Raw genomic sequence first — 20,778 nt, 5'->3', positions numbered from 1 at the left:
TATATACTGCAACTGCAACTGAAAAACTTATTTTTAAATTTCAATTAAATTTAAATGGACACACATGGTTACTGTACTGGACAGAGCAGGTCTACAGGAAGCGAAAAAAAAGAAAGGCCTTTTATGAATTTAACGGAATTTACTTTACTTGCAGATGTGGAAAATTTTCTTGAGAGTCGAAGTAAGCAAGCAGTGAAACAGGACAGTACCTTTCAGTGGTAGCTGCTCAGAAGGTGTTGGCAGAATTATCCCGAATAGGGTCCTTTTACAATGTAATTACTGAAGTATCGCCATTAGCAACTTCCAGGGTCTCTACTTACTCTTTAAAGAAATTGAATAATTGTCCTAGATAGTTTTAAATTTTACTTTTCTGAAAGCAGAGTCTGAAACACATGATTATTTAAGGTTCCTTTGAGTACTTTGATTTAGAGCTCCTCATTTCATATAATGATGTTAGTAGATATTTTTGGTTCGAAATTTATAATGTATTCACTTAGAAAAGGAGTGGAGGCTTAAAAATGTTATTTTCATTACAAACTTAGAGCTGAAAAAAAGTGACATAAAATTCTAGGGACTGCTTTTCTTAATGCCATATGATATGATAATATGATAGTGGAGATAAATGTTAATCCTCAAAATGCATAGTTCAAAGAAAGCCATTTTATACAGAAATGCACTACATGCATTAAAACATACTATTTTAATATGTGAGCAAAGTAAATGACTAATGTTATTATTTTTTACTTTGTCTTGCACTGTAGACACAGTAGTAAATAACTGTGAGCCAAAACAAAACCTGATTCACTTCACTTACCGATAAGGCTAAAAACTCTTCGAACACATATAGTTGAAAAATTCCATTTTACCCTCAAATGGTCAGCAGCTTGACCAGACAGGATCATACATAACCAACAGCCGAAATAAGGCACTGCAGATAAAATCCCATTCTGGAAGGAACAAGAAGATACAGGATTAACTATGGTGGGAGGAAGAACCAAAACAACATACCCACACACATCCACCACCACTAAAAAACGAAGGAAATACATGGCAATACACTGTTTTTATATAGTTATAGTAAATAAGTTTGGTTTTTAGAAGGATTTTGGGATTCAGTTCAATGCAAGCCCTCAGATCGTGTCTCAGAGGGAAACAGAGCTCACCATTGTCCAGTCTGCTCAAGGTAATCTTGAATGTTATTTTGGGACCTGGGCTGTAGATTCAGCGAAGAAAGATATCTTCCTATTAGCCTATGGATTTTCCCCACTGGACAATTTCTGACTTCAATTTTCAATTATTTATTTATTTAAAAAATAATTTTTAATTATAAAATAAAACAGATACAGAAAACTACATAAATCAAATGTATAGCTTAATGAATTATTCTAAAGTGAACACCATCTAGGTCAGGTGTTTGGTGCCTTTAGCACGTGCTATGAGAGGACAAAGGCAAGGAGGTGATAGAGAAACCTCTTTCTTTCCCTCTTCTTTTCCCGTAAATTTACCACTTAAACAAAATGAAAACACCAGGAGATATGAAACCGAATTTGTTATGGAAATGTTTTATTTGCTTTGCAGGAAATTATTTGATAGCTTTCTAGGAAATCACAAGTTCTGTAAAATGAAAAGTACACACCTGGAAAAAAAGAGAGAAATTTTTTCTATTTGTTTTTTCCTCAGCACAAACCTGAGGTGCCAAGACTAAATGGCCTAATTCTGATAAAAACAAATGTTTTTATAGTCTTAAGAGAGATGGGTATACTTGTTCATGTTTCCAAACACAAAAAAACACAGAAAGATATTTTACCAGTGATATTTACATCTTGCAATAATTCCATTTAAGCATCATTCATGATGCAAACCAGAAAAGTCTGTTAATATTTAAAATTTAAGTGTGCTTAAGAAGAGATTTAATTTTTTCATCACAGTTTGTGGTCCTCTATATTTAGACGTTGCATGCTTCCAGTCCTACTTCTGTAGCTGAAGATTTTTGTTTCTTTCTGGTACTAAGCTGTGTAATATCCTCTTTAAATTTTATTCCATTTAGACTTTTGAATAGTGAGATCACTTCTATTGTTACTTATGGCAGAATCCTACACATGAATAAACTGTAGCAAATAGAGAAGTAAATTTTCAGGTCTTGGTCTTATTCCCTGGTGAGATTAGACTGATAATTCATCAAAGTTACTGAAATTTTCCACTTAATGTCCCAATGTTAAAAACTCTCCCAACAACCTAAAACTACTAAAATCTTCAACATTTACTCATTCCATGGGCATTTTCCATAGTTAAGCTTTCTGTTCAAGGATATGATTCTTTATATTCATTTGCTTAAAAAAAGATTCCAAAATATTAATATCCAAAAAAAGGGTAACAGATATTGTCCTCTCACTGAGTCGTAAGCAATGAGGGTGCTAGAATTGGAAAAAACTAGGAAAAAAGAAAAATGAGGATAACTAATGAAACTAAACTTATATGAAAAAGCAAGCTTATAACAAAAGATCATACAAATTAGTAGTTACATACTAGTCATGGGGATGTAAAGTGTAGCATAAGAAATACAGTCAATAATTGTAATACTTATGAATTGTGTCAGGTGGGTACTAGATTTATTGGGGCGATCATTTTGTAAGTTATATAAATGTCTAATCACTATGTTGTACACTTGAAGCTAATATAATATTGTATGCCAACTATAATTAAAAAATTTAAAAATCATTTAAAAAATCCATTAAAAATATCAAGAGCTTTAAAATAGTAAATTAATGTGAGATTATAATTTTAAATACAATGCTTCTCAAAGCAAGGTTTTGCTTAAGCAAAGGCCATTTCATGAGTGTGATAAATTGATTTTTAAGAAAAAAAATCCATATTAAAAAGAGGCTCTGAGGAGGGTCAAATATATGGTGATAAATGGAAACCAAACTTTTGGTAGTGAACATGCTATATAGCATATGCAGATATCAAATTATAATGTTGTATACCTGAAATATAAAATGTTATTAACCAATGTTACCTCAATAATAAAAGGGGCTTCTATATAACTAGAGAATTATTTTCAAACTCTATTCACATTTTAAAATTTTGATTAAAAAAGAAAATGCTTTTTTTTTGTATGAAAATGAAAGATAAATTATTCTTGCTTTAAAGTCCCTCATTATAGAACTTAAAATCTCAAATAGAAACATCAGTTGAATAATCTTTAAATATGCATGTAATTCATCACTGTAGTAGTAGATTATAGTCAGGCTCTGTTAACAGAGAGTTTAGGAAACACAAGGTTGCTCACAACAAATCTATCCCATGCTATTGTTAAAGCTTCGTTTTAGTTTAACTTCCGTCAATGCCATTCGTGGATATATTTTGGTATATAAGTGATATTGTTTTTCAAAAGTCGGCAGAAGAGTTCTTCACAGCTCAGCTGCCTGAATAAAGTTCAAGGTTTGGTGCATGTGGTCAATGTTTTCAGTATGCTTTGAAAGACAGGTGACTAAAGATGCACTTTGACAACGTTTAAAGCTGGTAAGTCCAAATAGCCAGTACAGTTGTGCAGTCAGCCTTGTTATCTTTACATTCAGCATCTAAGCTGCTTCTTTACTTCTAGGGTATGGGGGCCCAGGATAGGTCACCCCAAGATATCCCACAATGGGATATTATTTTGAATTAAAATCACTTGAGAAGCAGCAGAGTGGAAGGAGTTCTGACTCTCCTCTGTCTCTCTAAAAGCAAGAAATAAATCTATGTGATTGGTGCCCTTCTTGTTCCAGAGAGTTGAGAGGTATACTTATCACAAAGTTAAAAATCCAGAGTTGAAAGGCCTATATAAGCAAACCTTGAAATGCTTTTACCAATTTACTACCTAAGTCCAAACCTTGCTTAGATTCCTTTCCCACGAGCACTAATTTTCTTTGTCCTGTCAATTTCTCACAAATTTATTGTCTAAAGGTACAAAAATGTGCCTGGTTCAGTCATTTGTCTCATTTTATGATCTGAGTATCACATTGTGATTTTCCCATGTGCACGTTATTAAATTGGTTTTCTTCTTGTTACTCTAGCCTTGTGTCAACTTTATTATTACTCGTCCAGCCATAAGAACTAAAGAGGCATAAAAGGGCAGGAATGCTCCCACTTCTCCAACAGTTTTGGCTAACCAGCCAGGAGACTTCACTGCTGGGAAAAACTGCCTTTTCCTGGGACCATGGCAGCTAAGAGATCCTTGGGGGAAAGTTGACAATGAGAAGATAACAGGTAAGCTTTTCCTTACCTTGTCAGCCTCCCAGATTCTCTATCTGCAGGGTCCCATGGAAAAAAAGGTGATGAGACTTTTATTCTCTCTTTTTAAATTTAGAGTAGCAGGAGAGTTAGAGAGCTCCACCCACTCCTGCTGCTTCTCAAATTATTTTAGTTCAAAATAATCAATATGCCATTGTGGGATATCTTGGGGTGGCCTACCCTGGGCTGCTGATTAATATTCCATTGTATGAATATACCACCTTTTTGTTTATCTATTCACTAGCTGATGGACATTTGGGTTGTTTCCACTTTTTGGTTGAGTAATGCTGTTATGAACATTCGTGCACGTTTGTGTGGACATATATTTTCCATTCCCTTGGGTACAGACCTTGGATTGGAATTGCGGGGTCATATGATAACTTTAAGTTTAACTTTTTGAGGAACTAACAAACTTGTCCACAGTGGCTACACCATTTTCATTCCCACCAGTAATATATGAGGGTTTCATTTCCTCTACATCCTCAACAACATTTGTTATTTTTAAACAAATTCTAATAGATGTGAAGTAATATCTCATTATAGTTTTGATTCAAATTTCCCTAATGACTAATGATGTTGAGAATTTTTTCATGGGCTTGTTGGCTATTTGTGTATCTTTGGAGAAATGTCTATTCGAATCCTTTGCTCACTTAAAAAAATGGGGTTATTTGTTATTTCATTATTGAGTTGTAAGAATTCTTTATATCTTGTGGGTACTAGATCCTTATCAGATATATGAACTGCACATATTTTCTCCCATTCAGTGGGTTTTCATTCTTGATAGTGTCTTTTGAGACACAAAAACTTTTAATTTTGATGAAGTCCAATTTATTTTTTTCTTTGGTTAATTGTGCTTTTGGTGTTATATGTAAGAAACTGTTGCCTACTCCAAAGTTACATGGATGTATACTTTCTAAGAGTTTTATTGTTTTAGCTCTTACATTTAGGTCTTCGATCTATCTTTATTTTGAAAGTAAAAATACCATCAATTTTCCTTACAAACTGTGCCTTTTTCTCTTGAGGCTTTTCCTCAAATCTCTTTAAAGGCAAAATCTATCAACATAGAGATAATAGGAACTGCCTCGATTTGCTGAATTCAAAAGGAGCTGGCAGTTTCAGGAAGGTCCTTCTATAGCTTTACAACGATAGCTCTTCTGATGCCTAAATGATGCTGCAGAGCAACTTCTGCATAAGAGAGATGTTATACCTCTCAATGTCCCTCTCAGCTGCCATCAGAGTCCCACTAACATCCTTTTTAGAAGTGAATATTGATACTACTTGAATTTGTCATCTGATGTCCTAGCCTGTTACTAGTAGGATTTTACTTAGTAGGACTTTATGGTTAAAGGGTTACCAGCCAAAAGATATCTTGAATCAAGAGTTAACACACACAGAGAAAAGAAAGAACACTGTGAAGCAAAACTAGAATTCAGTATATCAGAGTAAAATGGAAGATACAAAATAACTGAATTTCATATAGATAACAAATTCTATGTGTAGTTTAAAATATGTACTCTATATAAGAAGATAAGAAGCACATGACTATGTTTTCTTACCTTTTGAACACTGAACCTTAGGATCTCCTTCATATAAGTAGGCAATAATGTCAATAAAGTATAAAAAGTCCAGTTGTAAGAAAAATGTGCAGCAACAATAGCCCAAAGTGGCAGAGATTTCAGCATGGGTATCCACGGTACTGATTTTTGTGAAGAAAGCTGAAAAAAACAAGCACAATTAGGATAAACTACAGCTATGTTTATGCTATGTTTAGATCTATATCTTCTTAGCCAAAATTCCATCTAGAACACATTTTCTGCCTTGATTAGTAAATTCTAGATTTTAAACCAACTCTTTTAAAATATTAAACAGTAAGAGAGCCCATTTCAGATTAGAAGAACAACAGAAAAGTAATCTTAGTATAATGTTAACCTCAAAGGCTCTTTACGAATGTCAGAAGTCACCTACAGTATTGATTTCACCATTTATAAAATAGAGAATAGTTTCATAATCAAATTCAAAGGTTGGCATAAAGAGAAAGGTGACTGGAAGTCCTATTAGAATTTATATTTCATTATCGAATTTTTATTCAATTACAGTGATTTATATGGACTGTGCAATAGGTTTTTTTATGTAGCTAAATGGAGTAATGTCTTTCAAAGTAGGGTGTAAGCACCTGAGGGGTATGCAAGATGATCTACAGGGGTGTGGAGTGATATATTAGAACTTCTACCTATACTCACTTTTATTCTAAAAAAAGAAATTAATAACTCTATTAATATTTAATAAATAGGTTGGCCCTGGAGTATGCCAGGTGTATAAGAAAAACAGCAAAATGGAGTTGATATTGTCAGGAGAGAAATCTAAAAGGGAGTCAGGAGGCCTTCAGGAAGCTGAGTTAATACACCCACTTCTTGTGAAACAATTTTTGAACTGGGCTAAACCAAACAGCTATATCCTGATACAGCTCCTGGAACTGGCTCTGTATTACTAAACTATTAAAATATGTATTTTTCACCTAGCAATAGATACAAGCAATTAATCCTGTATAACATAGCGTAAGTCTGCTTGCCAGCACCAATCACAGTTTTTCAAAGCAATCTGCATAACCCCTTTAGAAGCCCTTCTTTTTCTGTCTTTATAAACGTTGTCCTTTTCTTTCCCCCCTTTGAACATAGTCAAGTTTCTACCCAAATCTGTTTCTCCTGGATTTATAGTTACTAAAAATACCACCAAATAAAACTTTTGTTTGCCTTGCAGTTCGGTTAAAATTGATTGACACTAACAAAATCACATATTATATGATCTCCTCAATACAAAGGGGTTAATAGTGTCCTCACTTATTTGTTTGTTCTCAATGTATTATATATATCTGCCTTTTAAAGTGAATTTATAGATTTTATTAGCCAGTTTCAATTAAAACAAATCTCACAAACTTGACAGTATCTTCAAAATATTCTTATAAAGAGTCAACAGGAGTCTAATAATGTAAGCACAAGTGAACACTAAGAAAATAGTAGAGCTGTCACTTTTCCTCATATGAGTTCTTTGTCAGCTATCACACCAAGCAAAATAATGGCAGGCTCATCAAGTGCAACATATTCCAACATTGTTCCTATTAAGTCGCATTATTATTACTAATTTTAAGTGATAAAAAGATTTTTCCTATTAAAATTTAAATTTATGTATTTACTCTTTCATCTTAGTTATCCTTTAAAGTCTATTTTTTGTTTTATAATGTACATGTATAATGTACATGTAAGTAACCTATAAATAAGTAAGTAAATAAATATTCAAATTGTTAGCACCCCATCATTTTATTGATGCACTATCGAGAGAGCTTGGAGACCAGTGGTCTGGGGCATCAGATTATTACATTTCCTATATACTGAGGCTCTATGGCTTCTTTCTCAAAAGCTAGAGCAATCTGTTTCTGCCTTCAGGGTTCACTGTTATTTCAAAATAAGGAAGAACCAGTATTAACCTTCTTGTAGACTTCTTCCTAGGTACTTTTTATTTGACTTGGTGGCTATGCTCTTGTGTTCTCCATTGTGTATCAAAGATGCAAGAGATATAGGGGAAGAAGAGAGAGAACACTTATTCTTATACAGCAGTGGTTCTTAATTCCAGCTATACTTCAGAATCACCTTTGACACTGCAAAATTACAGATGGCTGGGCTCTACCCCAGATGTACTGAATCAAAAACAATACCTTTTGAATGTAGGGCCAAGGCATATATTTTAAAAGGCTTTACTGGTGATTCTATAGAGAAAGGGTTCTCAGACTTTCCTGTACATTAGAATCACTCAGGGAGCTTAAAAAACCTGCCAAGATCATATCCCAGATCAATTAAACCAAGTTGGGGATGAGTACAAGGTAAGTGGCAGTATTTTTAAAAGAGACCCAGGGGATTTGAAATTGTAGCAAAATCTGGGGCCACTACTGTAGAGACTAAAGAAGTCTGCAATCACCTCATCTACCCTCATCACTTGAAAAGCTCATAGCAAAGAGGAAAGATAAGGCCAGTCTACAGATTTTAGAATTTAAAGGAATTTAGAACATAGCTATTTTTTATGCGGCTTTAAAACTCACAGAGGAAATAAAATCACACTTCTGCATTGAAAGGTATGAGCTTATATGTATCTGACCTCTGAAAACTAAATATATTCTGAATAATGTATCTTTCTTCTTGGAAATATAAACTAGTGTGAAATACGTAATAATTTTAAGATTCCTGCTATATGTACTTAAACTTATTGACAGTGGTGTTTTAGAAAAATGTATGGCTCTGATAACTGCTTTTGTAGCTTTTTGCCAGAATTTAGGTATAAACTTGTTTGCACAAATAAAGCAAAAGTAAAGCAAATTTATTTAAAATTAACTTAGCTTCATTCAAAATATTGGCATATTTTCACAGTCTATAAATATTAATTGAAATTTTCTTAATCTGATGTTTTTGGAGGATCACCCAACCAAGACCAGCTATAAGTGGAGAGTGACATCGGCAAGATGGCCAAATAAGACATCCCAGACTCATATGGTATCCACCTACAGACAAAAGTGCCTTTGTGGGAGCTGCAGGATCCAGCTCCATATGACAAGGGGCCTGGGAGGAGTCTTATACACCCTACATTGGGTAAAAGACATAGACCTCGGTCCCTGCTGTGAACCCTGAAGGTGGTTGTGAACCACCTTCTTGGCCGAGGTCTGGGAGCCCTTGGAGAATATTGATTTAGACAATCAGCTACCAACAAGAAAATCCTGCCATATGTGATGTGAATGGACCTTGAGGGCATTATGATAAGTGAAATAAATCAGAAAGAGAAAGACAAATACTGTATGATATAATTAAAATGTGGAATAAAAGGATGAACTTATAGAAACAGAGTAGAATGGTACTTGCTAGGGGCTTACAGGTAGGTGAAATTTTGGTCAAAGGATACAAACTTCCAGTTATAAGATGAATAAGTTCTGGGGACCTAATATACAACATGGTGACTGAAGTTAACAATACTGTATTACGTACTTGAAAGTTGCTGAGAGTAGATCTTAAATGCTTTCTCCATGAAAAGGAAATGACAATTATGTGACATGATGGAGCTACTGACTAACCCTAGTGTGATAATCATTTTGTAATATATAAGTGTATCAAGTCATTGCCATGTACACCTTAAACTTATACAATGTTATGTGTCAATTATACCTTAATAAAGCTGAGGGGGAGAAGACCAGCTGTATATCCAGCACATAAGCCTGACGTATGGCAGGTTCTCAATAGCTATTTATTGCATGAATAAAATTCTTACAGAGTTAGAGGTTTGGAGAGAATATGATACGTACATGTTACAGCTTGGTGTTCATCTGTAAACTAGGTAAAAAACAATAGTTTTCTTTTCTCCCAGTAAGAATTGTCAGATCAATTTATAGTATTTCCACATTACGGGTTATGTTTCAGGGAAGAAGAAACTCTTCATTTATTAAAATATTCAAGTTAAAGATGAATTTTTAAATGTTACTAGGAGAAGCTATCCAAATATCCAGCAGACAAAATCCTTTAAGGTTTTACGGTAGTGCCATCTAATAGAACTTTCTATGATGATGGAAATGTTCTATATCTGATTGCCCTATTGGATATAGAACATGTGGTAACCAGTAATCACATGTGGCTATTAAGCCCTTGTAATATGGCTAGTGCAACAGAGGAATTGAATTTTTAATTCAATTAAATTAAAATTTAATAGCCACGTGGGCTAGTGGCTACTGTAACAAAAGACACAGGTGTAATAATTCCTAGATCTAGAAATTATTCTCTTGCTATTGTTAGAGAAGACAGGTCAATCAAGCAATGTCCAAACACAATCTCTATCGCTTCATTATACCTAATGTTGGAAAAAACGTTAAAGTTCTTATCAGAGCTCTACATTATTCTAAAATGCCACTGCTGATAAATGAAAATACAATGGGAAAGAAATTTTTAAATTGTTCAGATCATCTGCCCAGTCAACATTTGAAAGCCAATTTTCTTTAGATATTTGAATGATAATGAAATTTCTAAAGGAACCATCAGTGAGGTCTTGACTCTTGTATAGAGAATGTATCGTTAAATTTGTAATAATAGCTAAACCAGCTTTTTTTCTTATAAGTTGAAACAGAAAAGGACAAATTACAAAAAATTATTTGTTGTCATGTAATCTTCTCTGTATTGTTCCAATTTTAGTATATGTGCTGCCAAAGTGAGCACTATTTGTTGTCAAATGTGTTAATTTTCTAGAATTTAGGGAGGGTAAGATCATTCAACAAATATTTGATATCTTCTACATGTAACTTCACACACACAAAAATGTTTTCCTGTCCAATCCAAGTAACAGCAAATTGATATAGAAAGTTGCATGCAATAAATGTTCTTAATTTATGGCAACTAAATATTCAAACCAAGGTCCCCATTTACTTCAGAATGTTGCCAAATTGTGTAGTCTTTCTTAAAGGTATAAAGGAAAAGCAAAACAGTTATAAAATATACTGTTCTTCAGAATAAAGTAAAAAAAAAAAAAGACACCAATACCAGATCTCCAGGAATAAAAACCTCTGTAGGTGCAGTGGTAATGTCTTCTCACAATTTATTAAAAGAGATCTTCAAAACAGAGTAGCCTTTGATGGTCTTAAAGCACTCACTAGCATAGAACTAGTCATGAAAATGGCCTTCTGAGTTTACCTGCAGAGAGCCCTGAAGATTTTATTGCTTTTTGTGACATTTTTTTTTTTTTAAAGATCTACAGTAGAGGAGTAAACAGATATATATAATATTATTATATATCATAATAAATGTGCTGTCCTGTGCTGTCTTCTTATTAAATCACACTCATTTAAAATATAGATAAAAACACTCTAGTTTTCTAACAACTGACATTGGAATGTAGCTATAAGATTCTATTCATAAATAACACATTTTATTTTATACTAATTAAGAAGAAAAGACAAACTTAAGACTCACTTGATAACCATTATCTAGATTTAAAATTACTTTAAAAAGTAATTTAATTTTCCACAGATTTAATCTAGAAAGAATTGGAATTTCTCAGACAAAACAAATCAATATTTCGTACATTTATTTCATTTACCTGCTCTACTTTGCCTAGGGCACACGTAATAAAAATATCTATTAAAAATTGGTATCTTAATTCTGAAGGAAAAAAGTTTCTGAAATTATTTTTAAAATGTGCCAAAGTTCATACCTGATTTTTTAATGATGAAAGAATATATTCCTTTTCATGGTGGGAGATTGTCTTATGAGTTTCTGGTATATCACTAACTAACCAGATCCATAGAACAAACCAAATGATTCCAACCACACCTTAAAAAAGAAAAACAACAGTTAAATAAAATTAGAATATATCAATAGCAATTTTTACATGTCTTGAAAAAGTAACTATAAACTCAAAGTAAAATTGGCTTCAGTCTAGTTTTCCTTTTCAAGTTCCTCTTACAATTTTTTAATCTGATAACTGCTATCTGTATTATTTCCTATGAATTTTGAAGAGAACAGCTTTTAACAATATGGCTCTCCTATCAGGGTATATCAGACAAATCTTTTAAAATATAATTTCCATAATCTATTATTTCCATAGGTATCTGTTATTGTTTATTGATTTGTTTTTTTGTTTTGATTGCAGATAGATTTCTTGCATGAAATGTCTTCGTGGCCATCTAATATATTAAAAATATGTATCATCATGCTAATGAAAGGTCTTGGGACTAAATAACAGATCAAAACTATCAAGTAAAAGCATCCAACTTTGCTTGAGAAGAAATTTTTCAAAATATACATTTTTATACTATCCAACATGGTAATTTTGATAGTATGTATAATATTCAAGTCCTGGATTCAAAAGCACTTTTTATTGAGAAATAGTCCAAAACTGCTATCAGGTCATAACTCAACTAGATTATATCAACTTGAAAAACAGGTAAGTGTTTTAGAGCTTTGTGGTTTAGGAGATAATTACTTCAGTGAACTGGAATGTATATTTTAACCAATTATGAGACTGCTATTAAATTCTGGATTTAATATTACATTATAATTTAGGTTGAATTTTTCAATAAACTTACCAAAAAGGTAGAAGACATAAGTCCAATTCATATAGAAGCAAATTATTCCAGAAAGAGGAAGAGAAATTACTGTGCCAAGCTGTGCTCCTAGAACAACAACAAAGACTTTATAAACTCTGGAGAGAATGCTGACCACTAGACTAGTTCAAGTTTAGACTTTCTTCAATAGGTAAAGGGGAACCACAGATGGCATCCGTCTTGAATTTATCATCAGATTTCTCAAGTTAGTCTCTACACAGTTTCAAGAATCACCTTAAAATATAAATTGGATAATGGCTCTTTCTTGATTAAAAACCTCTGATGTCTCCCCATTGTATCTGGGAAAGAAAAAAAAAATTCTTTCCTATGGTCCGTAAGGCCTGATATAATCTGGCTCTTGTCTATTTCTCAAAGCTCTTATACCATTATTCCCTTTTTTCATTATGTTCTAGCCACCCACAGTGGTTTTTCATTTCTCTGAACCCTTATTTATTTCCTGCCTGAGGGCTCTTCTACGTACTGTTCTGATCGTCTGGAAGGCTCTTCTTTCTGCTCTTTGCATGACTGGTTCATTCTTATTCCTCAGATTTTAGCTTAAAAGTCACTATAGAGAGGACTTTCTCAACCACTATATTTCGAAGCAGTCAGGTCAAAAAGTTTTCATTCAGTTAATGGAAGAAAGGGTAGAAGTTCTTATGTGATCCAGTAGAACTGAAATGCACACATAAAGCTCATGCTATCTCACCTACAGGTCAAAATGATGGCAAATAAATGCATAGAAGAAAGATATAAGAAAAGAGGTGTTGAGAGTTATATGTGCATGAGACAATAAAATAAGAAATCACAATTTTAGGACAAGTGTTCAATTTTCCAGACATTAGACTTTAAAAAAAAGACAGCATTCTCTATACCAACATCTGAAAAGGCAACATGTTTTGAAATAAATGATGGCAAATGAAGAAAATGACATTAGTCAATTAAGCTACACTACTATGTACAGTTGCACCAAAGAGAAAAATTAATAAAGTCATACTCCCAAAACTTAATTTTCTCCCAAAGGAGGCATCAGAAATTGCATGATTCCGGTGTGCAGTCAGTCGCTTTTTCTCCAAGGCTGATATGTGCATAACAAATTATAGTAAAAATGTTTATAATAGTTATCTCACCTGCATATGAAATGCTAAGAAGCTTGCTTCTTTCAAGAGGGGGAGCCCAAGAAGACCACATGGCATGCATGGCTGGAAATGTGACACCCTGACGAAGGAAAAACGATATTTCTGGTGAAGTATAGGTAGTTTTGTTAATGTTTTAAATTCAGTTGAGTATTTTGTTGCAAGAGAAATTTCTGGATAAGAATCAAACAAGAATTAGGTTCCACGAAGTGAAGTGTCTTTACAGTGTTAAATGAAAATAACTTATGATGGAATACTTCAAAATCTGAACAAAGATTTGTGGATTTTTGTCAACTGGTTTGAGAACTACAAGGTAAGGGTTACAATAAATCTAAAAAAATGTACTGAATGATGACATAAAGGTATTTATTTCAAGGTTAATTTTACTCTTTCACTTCATTAATGGCCTGAATAAAATGTGAATGTTAGCAACACATAACTTAAAAATACTGAGCTAACACTTAGGGATACTGGAAGAAAATTCAAATGGTCTGACAAAAAAAGGATAGATTTAATTAGAGTGTTTATAGTCTGTTTTTTTTCTTTCTGGTGATATCTAGCCTCATAAATATAAAAAGGCATTAAACAGAGGAGGCAGGAAGGCTCACAGAAACTTGGAAGAGAAGATGCTGCAGGAGAGTGGAAGGGTTTGGTATATTCAAAAGAATGGATTCACAGCTCTATTTGGCTACTTACTAACTGTATAGCCTCAGAAAGGTCAGTTAATCTCCCTGAACTTCAGTTTCTTTATCTGTAAAACAGAAATAATACCCCCTATTTTGCATGATTGTTGTAAAGATAAATGATAGTTAGTGCTATTATTAATGAGAGAATACATGCTTTAATACTTTGTACTTTCTGTTGATTCTTTCAAAAACAAAAAACAAAAAAAAAAAAAGAAAGAAATACCAGTGGAAGGCAAAAATGATTTAGGCGGCATTCTAAATCAGTATGAATCTGTATCATGAAGCATCCACAGGAGGAGTCATTATAGAATAAAGCTTAAAACGTTTAGTAATGTCCACAGAGATTACATTGTGGAAAACTTTATTATAAAACCCTTGAGACAATACAGGTATATTTATAGAGAATTGGATGCCAGGGCTGAAAGAAGCTGACCTAAGTTTATGGATGAGGCAATGTACATGTGATACATATTGGAGGAATAAAGAAGGACAAAAGAACCTAAGAATAAACACAACATAAATTCTATTGAAATAAAGCAGTCACTTGAGATAGCAGTAGTAATACAATCAATATACTATAATACTAAATCAATAGCATAGACGAGAAGTTAAAATATAGGAATTCATTCAGCAAGGAGTTTCAGTATCTGGGTCAGAGAAAATATTCTATAATAAAGTGTACTTTACTGAGGTAAGGAGAAGAGAAACCTGGTAATACTAGGGTAATTTTTATTTTGTAGTCAAGGGGGGTTTGTTTAGTACACTCCTATTTGATAAGGACAAAATAAGAATATTCAAATGAGTGATAAAAGCTTAAATTTAAAAAGTACTTGACAATTTCCAAAGTATTCTAGCAATCATTATTCAATCTGAGCTGTGACTGAGAATGGGGCAGGTATTTTAGTCCCAATTTTAAAAAATGATGGAATTGAGGCCTAGCGATTAGGACTTAAAGTATCACTGTTAAATACAGTGAAGCTATTATTCAAAGTCTGCTTTTATGACTCTAGTTAGTGTTTTTCCAAAACAGCATTATACATTATTACCTAACATTACCTTCATGGTCTACGCCAAATCCATTTTCTAATAATTTTCCTAATTAAAAAATAAATCCCTATTATCTTCCAATGTTAATTTTTGGTTCATATTCATACCAAAGAATGATATCTTTAAGAAGACAAGAAAGCAATACAGGGTAAGAAGAAAAACAGAAGAGAAAAACATTACCTCTCCTAGACCTTCTAGTGCTCTGAGTACAATGAGAGCTCCAACTCCGACATCTGCAGCAATGGGAGTTAACAGGGTGAAGACAGTAGTGCCGAGGACCCCAAATCCTAGCAGCAGTTTCCCCCCCATTTTTCTGGCAATATATCCTCCAGGAATTTGTGTGATGATGTAGCCATAAAAAAAAGAACCAAGAATCCATCCTTGAGTTTCTGCATCCCAGTGGTACCTCTTACCCTACAAAGAGTAGGAAGAAAAAAAATCAACCTTTTAAGACATTGATTAAACAGCTCCTTTAACTTATTGGCATGTAAGTACATATGAATATAATTTAGAACTATTGTTTTAGACTACAGAACATGCAAGCTTTCTACAAGGTATCTGAGTCACATGATACAGAAATGGAGTTTCTAGAAGTAAATGGAAATTAACTGATTCCCTAAACCCCAACATCTTCTTTCGTCTTCAGCTGAAAATGGTATTTAAGGTGGTAGGTTTAGCCATGTTGGTGTTACTCAGTTTTCCTGGGTCTCTCCTATGTATACAGGAAGTATACATGCTATTAAACTTTTATTGGTTTTTCTCCTGTTAATCTCTATTTTATTACAAGAATGTCTAGCTGAGAACCCAGAAAGGTAGAGGGAAAATTATTTTTCTTCTCCTACAGAGCAATAGGCTATGCCATATGGCCTAGGTGCGTAGTAGGCTACACCATCTAAGTTTGCGTAAGTGCATTATATGATGTTTGCACAATGACAAAATCGCTTAATTATGCATTTCTCAGAATGAATCCCTGTTGTTAAGTGGCACATGACTGTATTTAAAGTGTGTAAAACTCAATTCTGAACAAATGATGAACACACACTTATCAACTCTACTATAACTCAAGGCAGGCAAAATAACTTTAATAACTCAGGTTAGGCAACCATACATTTTGGAAAAGAATATACTAAGAAATTGACTTGATCTTATTTTTCATCCTGCAGTTGAGATTATCTATACTCTCCTGCAACAAGTAGTCTTATAAGAAAATAGCGATTAAATAATAGTCCCATAAAAACTATTTAACAGCATCTAAAACAATCAAATTTTCTGATATGAGGGAGGAAGAAATTTTCTTCTTCCCTCCTAGGTTTTCCAGCTGGTCTAATAATTAAATCTACATGAGACACATTAACAAGAAAAAATAACCAAATTTAATTATATACTTATGTAAGAAAACCCCATATACATGAGAGAGTCAGGGATGGAAAGGAAAAATGAGGTATATGTGACCTTTTGAACTCAGGATAAGGTAAGGCACCTTGGGGCTTCAGAGGGGAGGAAGGTCAATGTAGGATGATAAGAAGAACAGATGTTTAGTAATTAGAAGTTAGCCCTGCCCTCGAGATTGATCATAAAACTATTTCTAGTTGTCACTCTTTTTATCAAGTTGTCGCTCTTATTAAGACCCTTAATTTAAATTATTTAAGGGAGATATAAAAGTTTCTGAGGCTGCAGCTCAAAATCACATGCCGAAGTGGCACATCTTAGGGTGGCCTGTTCTGAACTCCTTCAGTCCTGCCTTTGAAACTTCCTGAGAGGTTTCACATTCCATAAGTTGGGTGGAAAGATTGTTCTGTATCTCATTAAACTAATCTCAGTCTTAAAAATAGGTCAGTTCAGTTAAGCAGTTTTCATTTCATTTCAGGACCTGGCAATGCCAGTGGGTTCCCAAAGTTAGGCCTATGATACAAGCAATCAGGTATTTAATAAGAGGTATCCCTATGGAAACAAAAGAAAAAACGATGGTTAATGATTGAAGCAGACTATAATTCCAATTTCTGAGGTCTGAAGGCAGGCAGTCAAGAAGATTTTTAGATGTCTAGCTTGAAGCATCTTCAGATGGAGTGAAGGCAAGCAGTGACAATATGATAGATTTTCCTGGTTTCAAGTTTGAATGTCTCTGGTGATCTTTCTGCAACAGGCATGAAGATTGTCCAAATGTGAGCTGTTGAGGCGATTCCTCTGAAGTTTGTATCAGGTTGTCCCACTTGCATGGCTTTGGGAAAAGGGCAGTTTTAGTTCTCAATGGTTGCAAGTCACAGGATAGGAGAAAAACTGGAAACGTTAGCTTGGAGAATCATAGACAGCTATTAGAGAAAACTAGAATTCATGATCCAGTCCAGTTTACAGGTAAGAACAAAATCTCAAAAGACAATGAATAGCACTAGAATTGAATATCCACAGAGATGTATTACTGAAACATAATTTTTTCTCTCTGTAATCACTCTCATTTTTACCAAAGATAGGCAAAGTAAGACTGATTTATTTGCAAAATAAGTTGCTTCAATAAATTTGGTCTGATTATTTGTGTAAGTCCAACAAGGATAGTAATGAATAATATAGGCTCTTTTAAATTCAGAATTTTTCATAAGGAGTCTTCAGATTGAATTTAAAAGGCCAGAAAACCCAAGGCACGGACTTGCCATCAGAGGTCGCCTATAATACCTACAGATTTAGGTGAGTTCTTTTTTCGAGGTCCCTAAAATATCTCGAGGTTCTTGAACCAGCCAGGAAGTGACCTTCTTTATTCACCTGGTAAGGCTGCTGGGAACCCTGTAAACAAGATACCAGGCAGATATTTCCAAGGTTTTTATTGGCTTCCATATGTCAATCTTAATTCTTTAAAGCTGTCTAGTCATAGCTGAGTCTATGCACGTCTCTCTTAAATATGACATCCCAGTCAAAAGCTTGGAAATATAACCAGTTTCCATTTGTGTCCTGTTTCATGAACAGATTCTTATTAAACTTATACAAATAACAATATTGCCATGAAAATGAGGATACTGCTAGCACTTTCCAAATACTGGTCCTGGACTTCTGTTTCTTCTAGGTTATTGAACTTGGTGGTGTCTAGCCTTTCATAATATTCTTGTATAATTCTTTGTACGTCTGTGGTGTCCGTGTTAACTTCTCTTTCATTTCCGGTTTTATTTATTTGAGTCTTTTCTCTTTTTTCCTTAATGAGTCTAGTCAGAGGTTTGTCAATTTTGTTTATCTCTTCAAAGAACCAGCCCTTTGTTTCATTAATTTTTCCTATTGTCTTTTTATTCTCTACTTCATTTACTTCTGCTCTGGTTTTTATTTTTCCTTCCTTCTACTGACTCTGGGCTTCGTTTGTTCTGCTTTTTCTAGTTCTTTAAGGTGTAATGTTAGATTTTTTGAGATTTTTCTTGTTTCTGAGGTAATGCTACAAAATTCCCTTTTAGTATCACTTTTGCTGCATGCCACAAATTTTAGTATGTGGCATTGTCATTTTCATTTGTTTCTATGTATCTTTTGATCTTTTATTTCTTCTTTGACCCAATAGTTGTTCAACAGCACGTTGTTTAATCTCCATATACATGTTTTTCCAGCTTTCTTCTTGTAGTTAATATCCAGTTTCATTCCTTTGCAGTCAGAAAATATTCTTGGTTTGTTTTCGATTTTCTTAAATTTATTGCAACCATCTGTCATTTGGGGATGGAAATTCTATAAATATTAATTAAGTTCATTTGCTCTGTGTCATTTAAGGCTGATACCTTCTTGTTGACTTTCTGTTTGGATGATCTATCCATTGCTGACAATGGAATATTCAGGTAACCTACTATAATTATATTTTTGTCAGTTTCTCCCTTTAGGTCTGTTAGTAATCACTTTATTTTGGTGCTCTCAGGTTGGATGCAGATATGTTGATAAGTTATGTCTTCTTGATGAACTGTCCCTTTAATCATTATAAAGTATCTATCTTTGTCTCTTATTACCTTTTTTTTCCCCTCTTAAATTCCCCCCCGCCCCCACTCACTTCCACTCCTGACCTATGGATGTTGCCATTTCCCTTTTTTAAGAACTGGATCTCTGAAGGTGGGGTGTCTCCTCCCACATGCTCGCGGCATGCACCTGGGGCCTGGCGCAACCTGGGTATGGTCCGTGGCTCCATCTGGGGCATGAACCCAGGACCTTCTGGGTGTAAAGCAGACGTGCTAACCATTACACTATGGAGCCACCCTCTTATTACCTTTTTTATCTTGAAATTTATTTGTCTGACATAAGTACTGCTATACTCGTTTTCTGGATGCCATTTGCTTGAAGTGTCATCTTCCACCCCTTCACTTTGAGCCTGTTTGTTTTTAGAACTAAGATGAGTCTTCTGCAGGCAACGTATAGTTAAATTTTGTTTTTTAATCTATTCCACTACTCTGTGCCTTTTTATCAATAAGTTCAGTCCATTTATATTTAGAGAGATTATTGAAATATAAGGACTTACTACAGTCATTTTATCTTTTGTTTTCTGGTTGCTCTGTATCTCCACTGTTTCTTTTCCCTCAGATTCTATCTATTTTAGTTTGGCAGTTTTCCATGATTTTTGAATGTTTTCTCTTTTTTTGTTTTTTGTCTCAGTTCTGGATTTTTGTTTTGTGGTTACTTTCAGGTCTGTGTAAAATGTCTCATACATACAATAGTCCTTTTACTTCTGATTGACCTTCATCTTCATTCATCCGTTCAATCCTTTTCCATGAGTACTCATACCAGATAACCAAGAGTCACTAAGCCCGAGAAACTTCTTTCACAAATATTTTCTCTTGATAATCTAAATTTAGATTAGGAAAAAAAGAACTCTCACCACTTTGCTTCCACTGAACTCTGCAGGTAGAGATCCAGGTGTCTGACTTTGCAAGAATTCTTATCTTCTTTTTTCCTGGCTCATGTTAAAAATCCTGAAATCTTTCTACAGCAGTAGCTTCAAGGTGAGCAGTGCCCAGCCGGTGATATATTCTGTTCATAGTGCAAATTGTGTGGGAGGAAGAAATTTTCCTCTACCATCAAGATTCTTTTGACTGGACTAATAATTAAATCTATATGAGATAGATTATCAAGAGAAAATAACCAAATTTAATTACATACATATAAATGAAAACTCTGTATACGTGAGAGGTTCAGAGACAGAAAGGTAAAATGAGATATATATGGCATTCTGATCTAGGGATTAGGTAAAGTCCCAGAGGAGAGGAAGGTCCCTGCAGGACAATAAGAAAAGCAGATGTTCAGTAATTAGAAATTTGCCCTGCCCTACAGATAGATCACAAAAAGTTACTTCTGCTGATAACTCTTATTTGGGGCAAGGCCCCTAATTTAAATTCTTTAAGGGAGAGGTAAAAGTTTTTCCTGAGCCTGTAGGGTCTCGATTGCCTTCAGCTCAAAATAATTCACATGCCAAAATGGCACACGTTGGGGATGCCAATTCTGAACCCCTTCACTGGTATGCCAAACAGGTTTTTCCAAAGTTTCTTCAAGGATGATATGTTTATAGAGAAAATGA

At 34.0% G+C, this 20,778-nt stretch overlaps 1 protein-coding gene across 5 annotated transcripts in view; it reads right to left on the bottom strand.

The window, feature by feature from the left end:
• SLC17A5 (solute carrier family 17 member 5) overlaps positions 1–20,778 on the bottom strand; it is a 45,681-nt gene that overhangs the window by 16,595 nt on the left and 8,308 nt on the right. For all 5 annotated transcript variants that reach the window (XM_039853297.1, XM_039853296.1, XM_039853293.1 and 2 more), the window contains exons 3-8: positions 15,441–15,674; positions 13,522–13,609; positions 12,377–12,463; positions 11,503–11,621; positions 5,829–5,987; positions 815–947 (exon numbers count right to left, since the gene is read on the bottom strand). In XM_039853297.1, the coding sequence (XP_039709231.1) occupies positions 815–947; positions 5,829–5,987; positions 11,503–11,621; positions 12,377–12,463; positions 13,522–13,609; positions 15,441–15,674 (820 nt within the window). The remainder of the gene's footprint in view (positions 1–814; positions 948–5,828; positions 5,988–11,502; positions 11,622–12,376; positions 12,464–13,521; positions 13,610–15,440; positions 15,675–20,778) is intronic.

The sequence above is a fragment of the Pteropus medius genome, unplaced genomic scaffold (genome assembly GCF_902729225.1).
Source record: "Pteropus medius unplaced genomic scaffold, Ma_sr-lr_union100, whole genome shotgun sequence".
Lineage (NCBI taxonomy): Eukaryota > Metazoa > Chordata > Mammalia > Chiroptera > Pteropodidae > Pteropus > Pteropus medius.
Note: the sequence above shows the minus strand (reverse complement) of the source record. Positions and strands in the feature narration are given on the sequence as shown.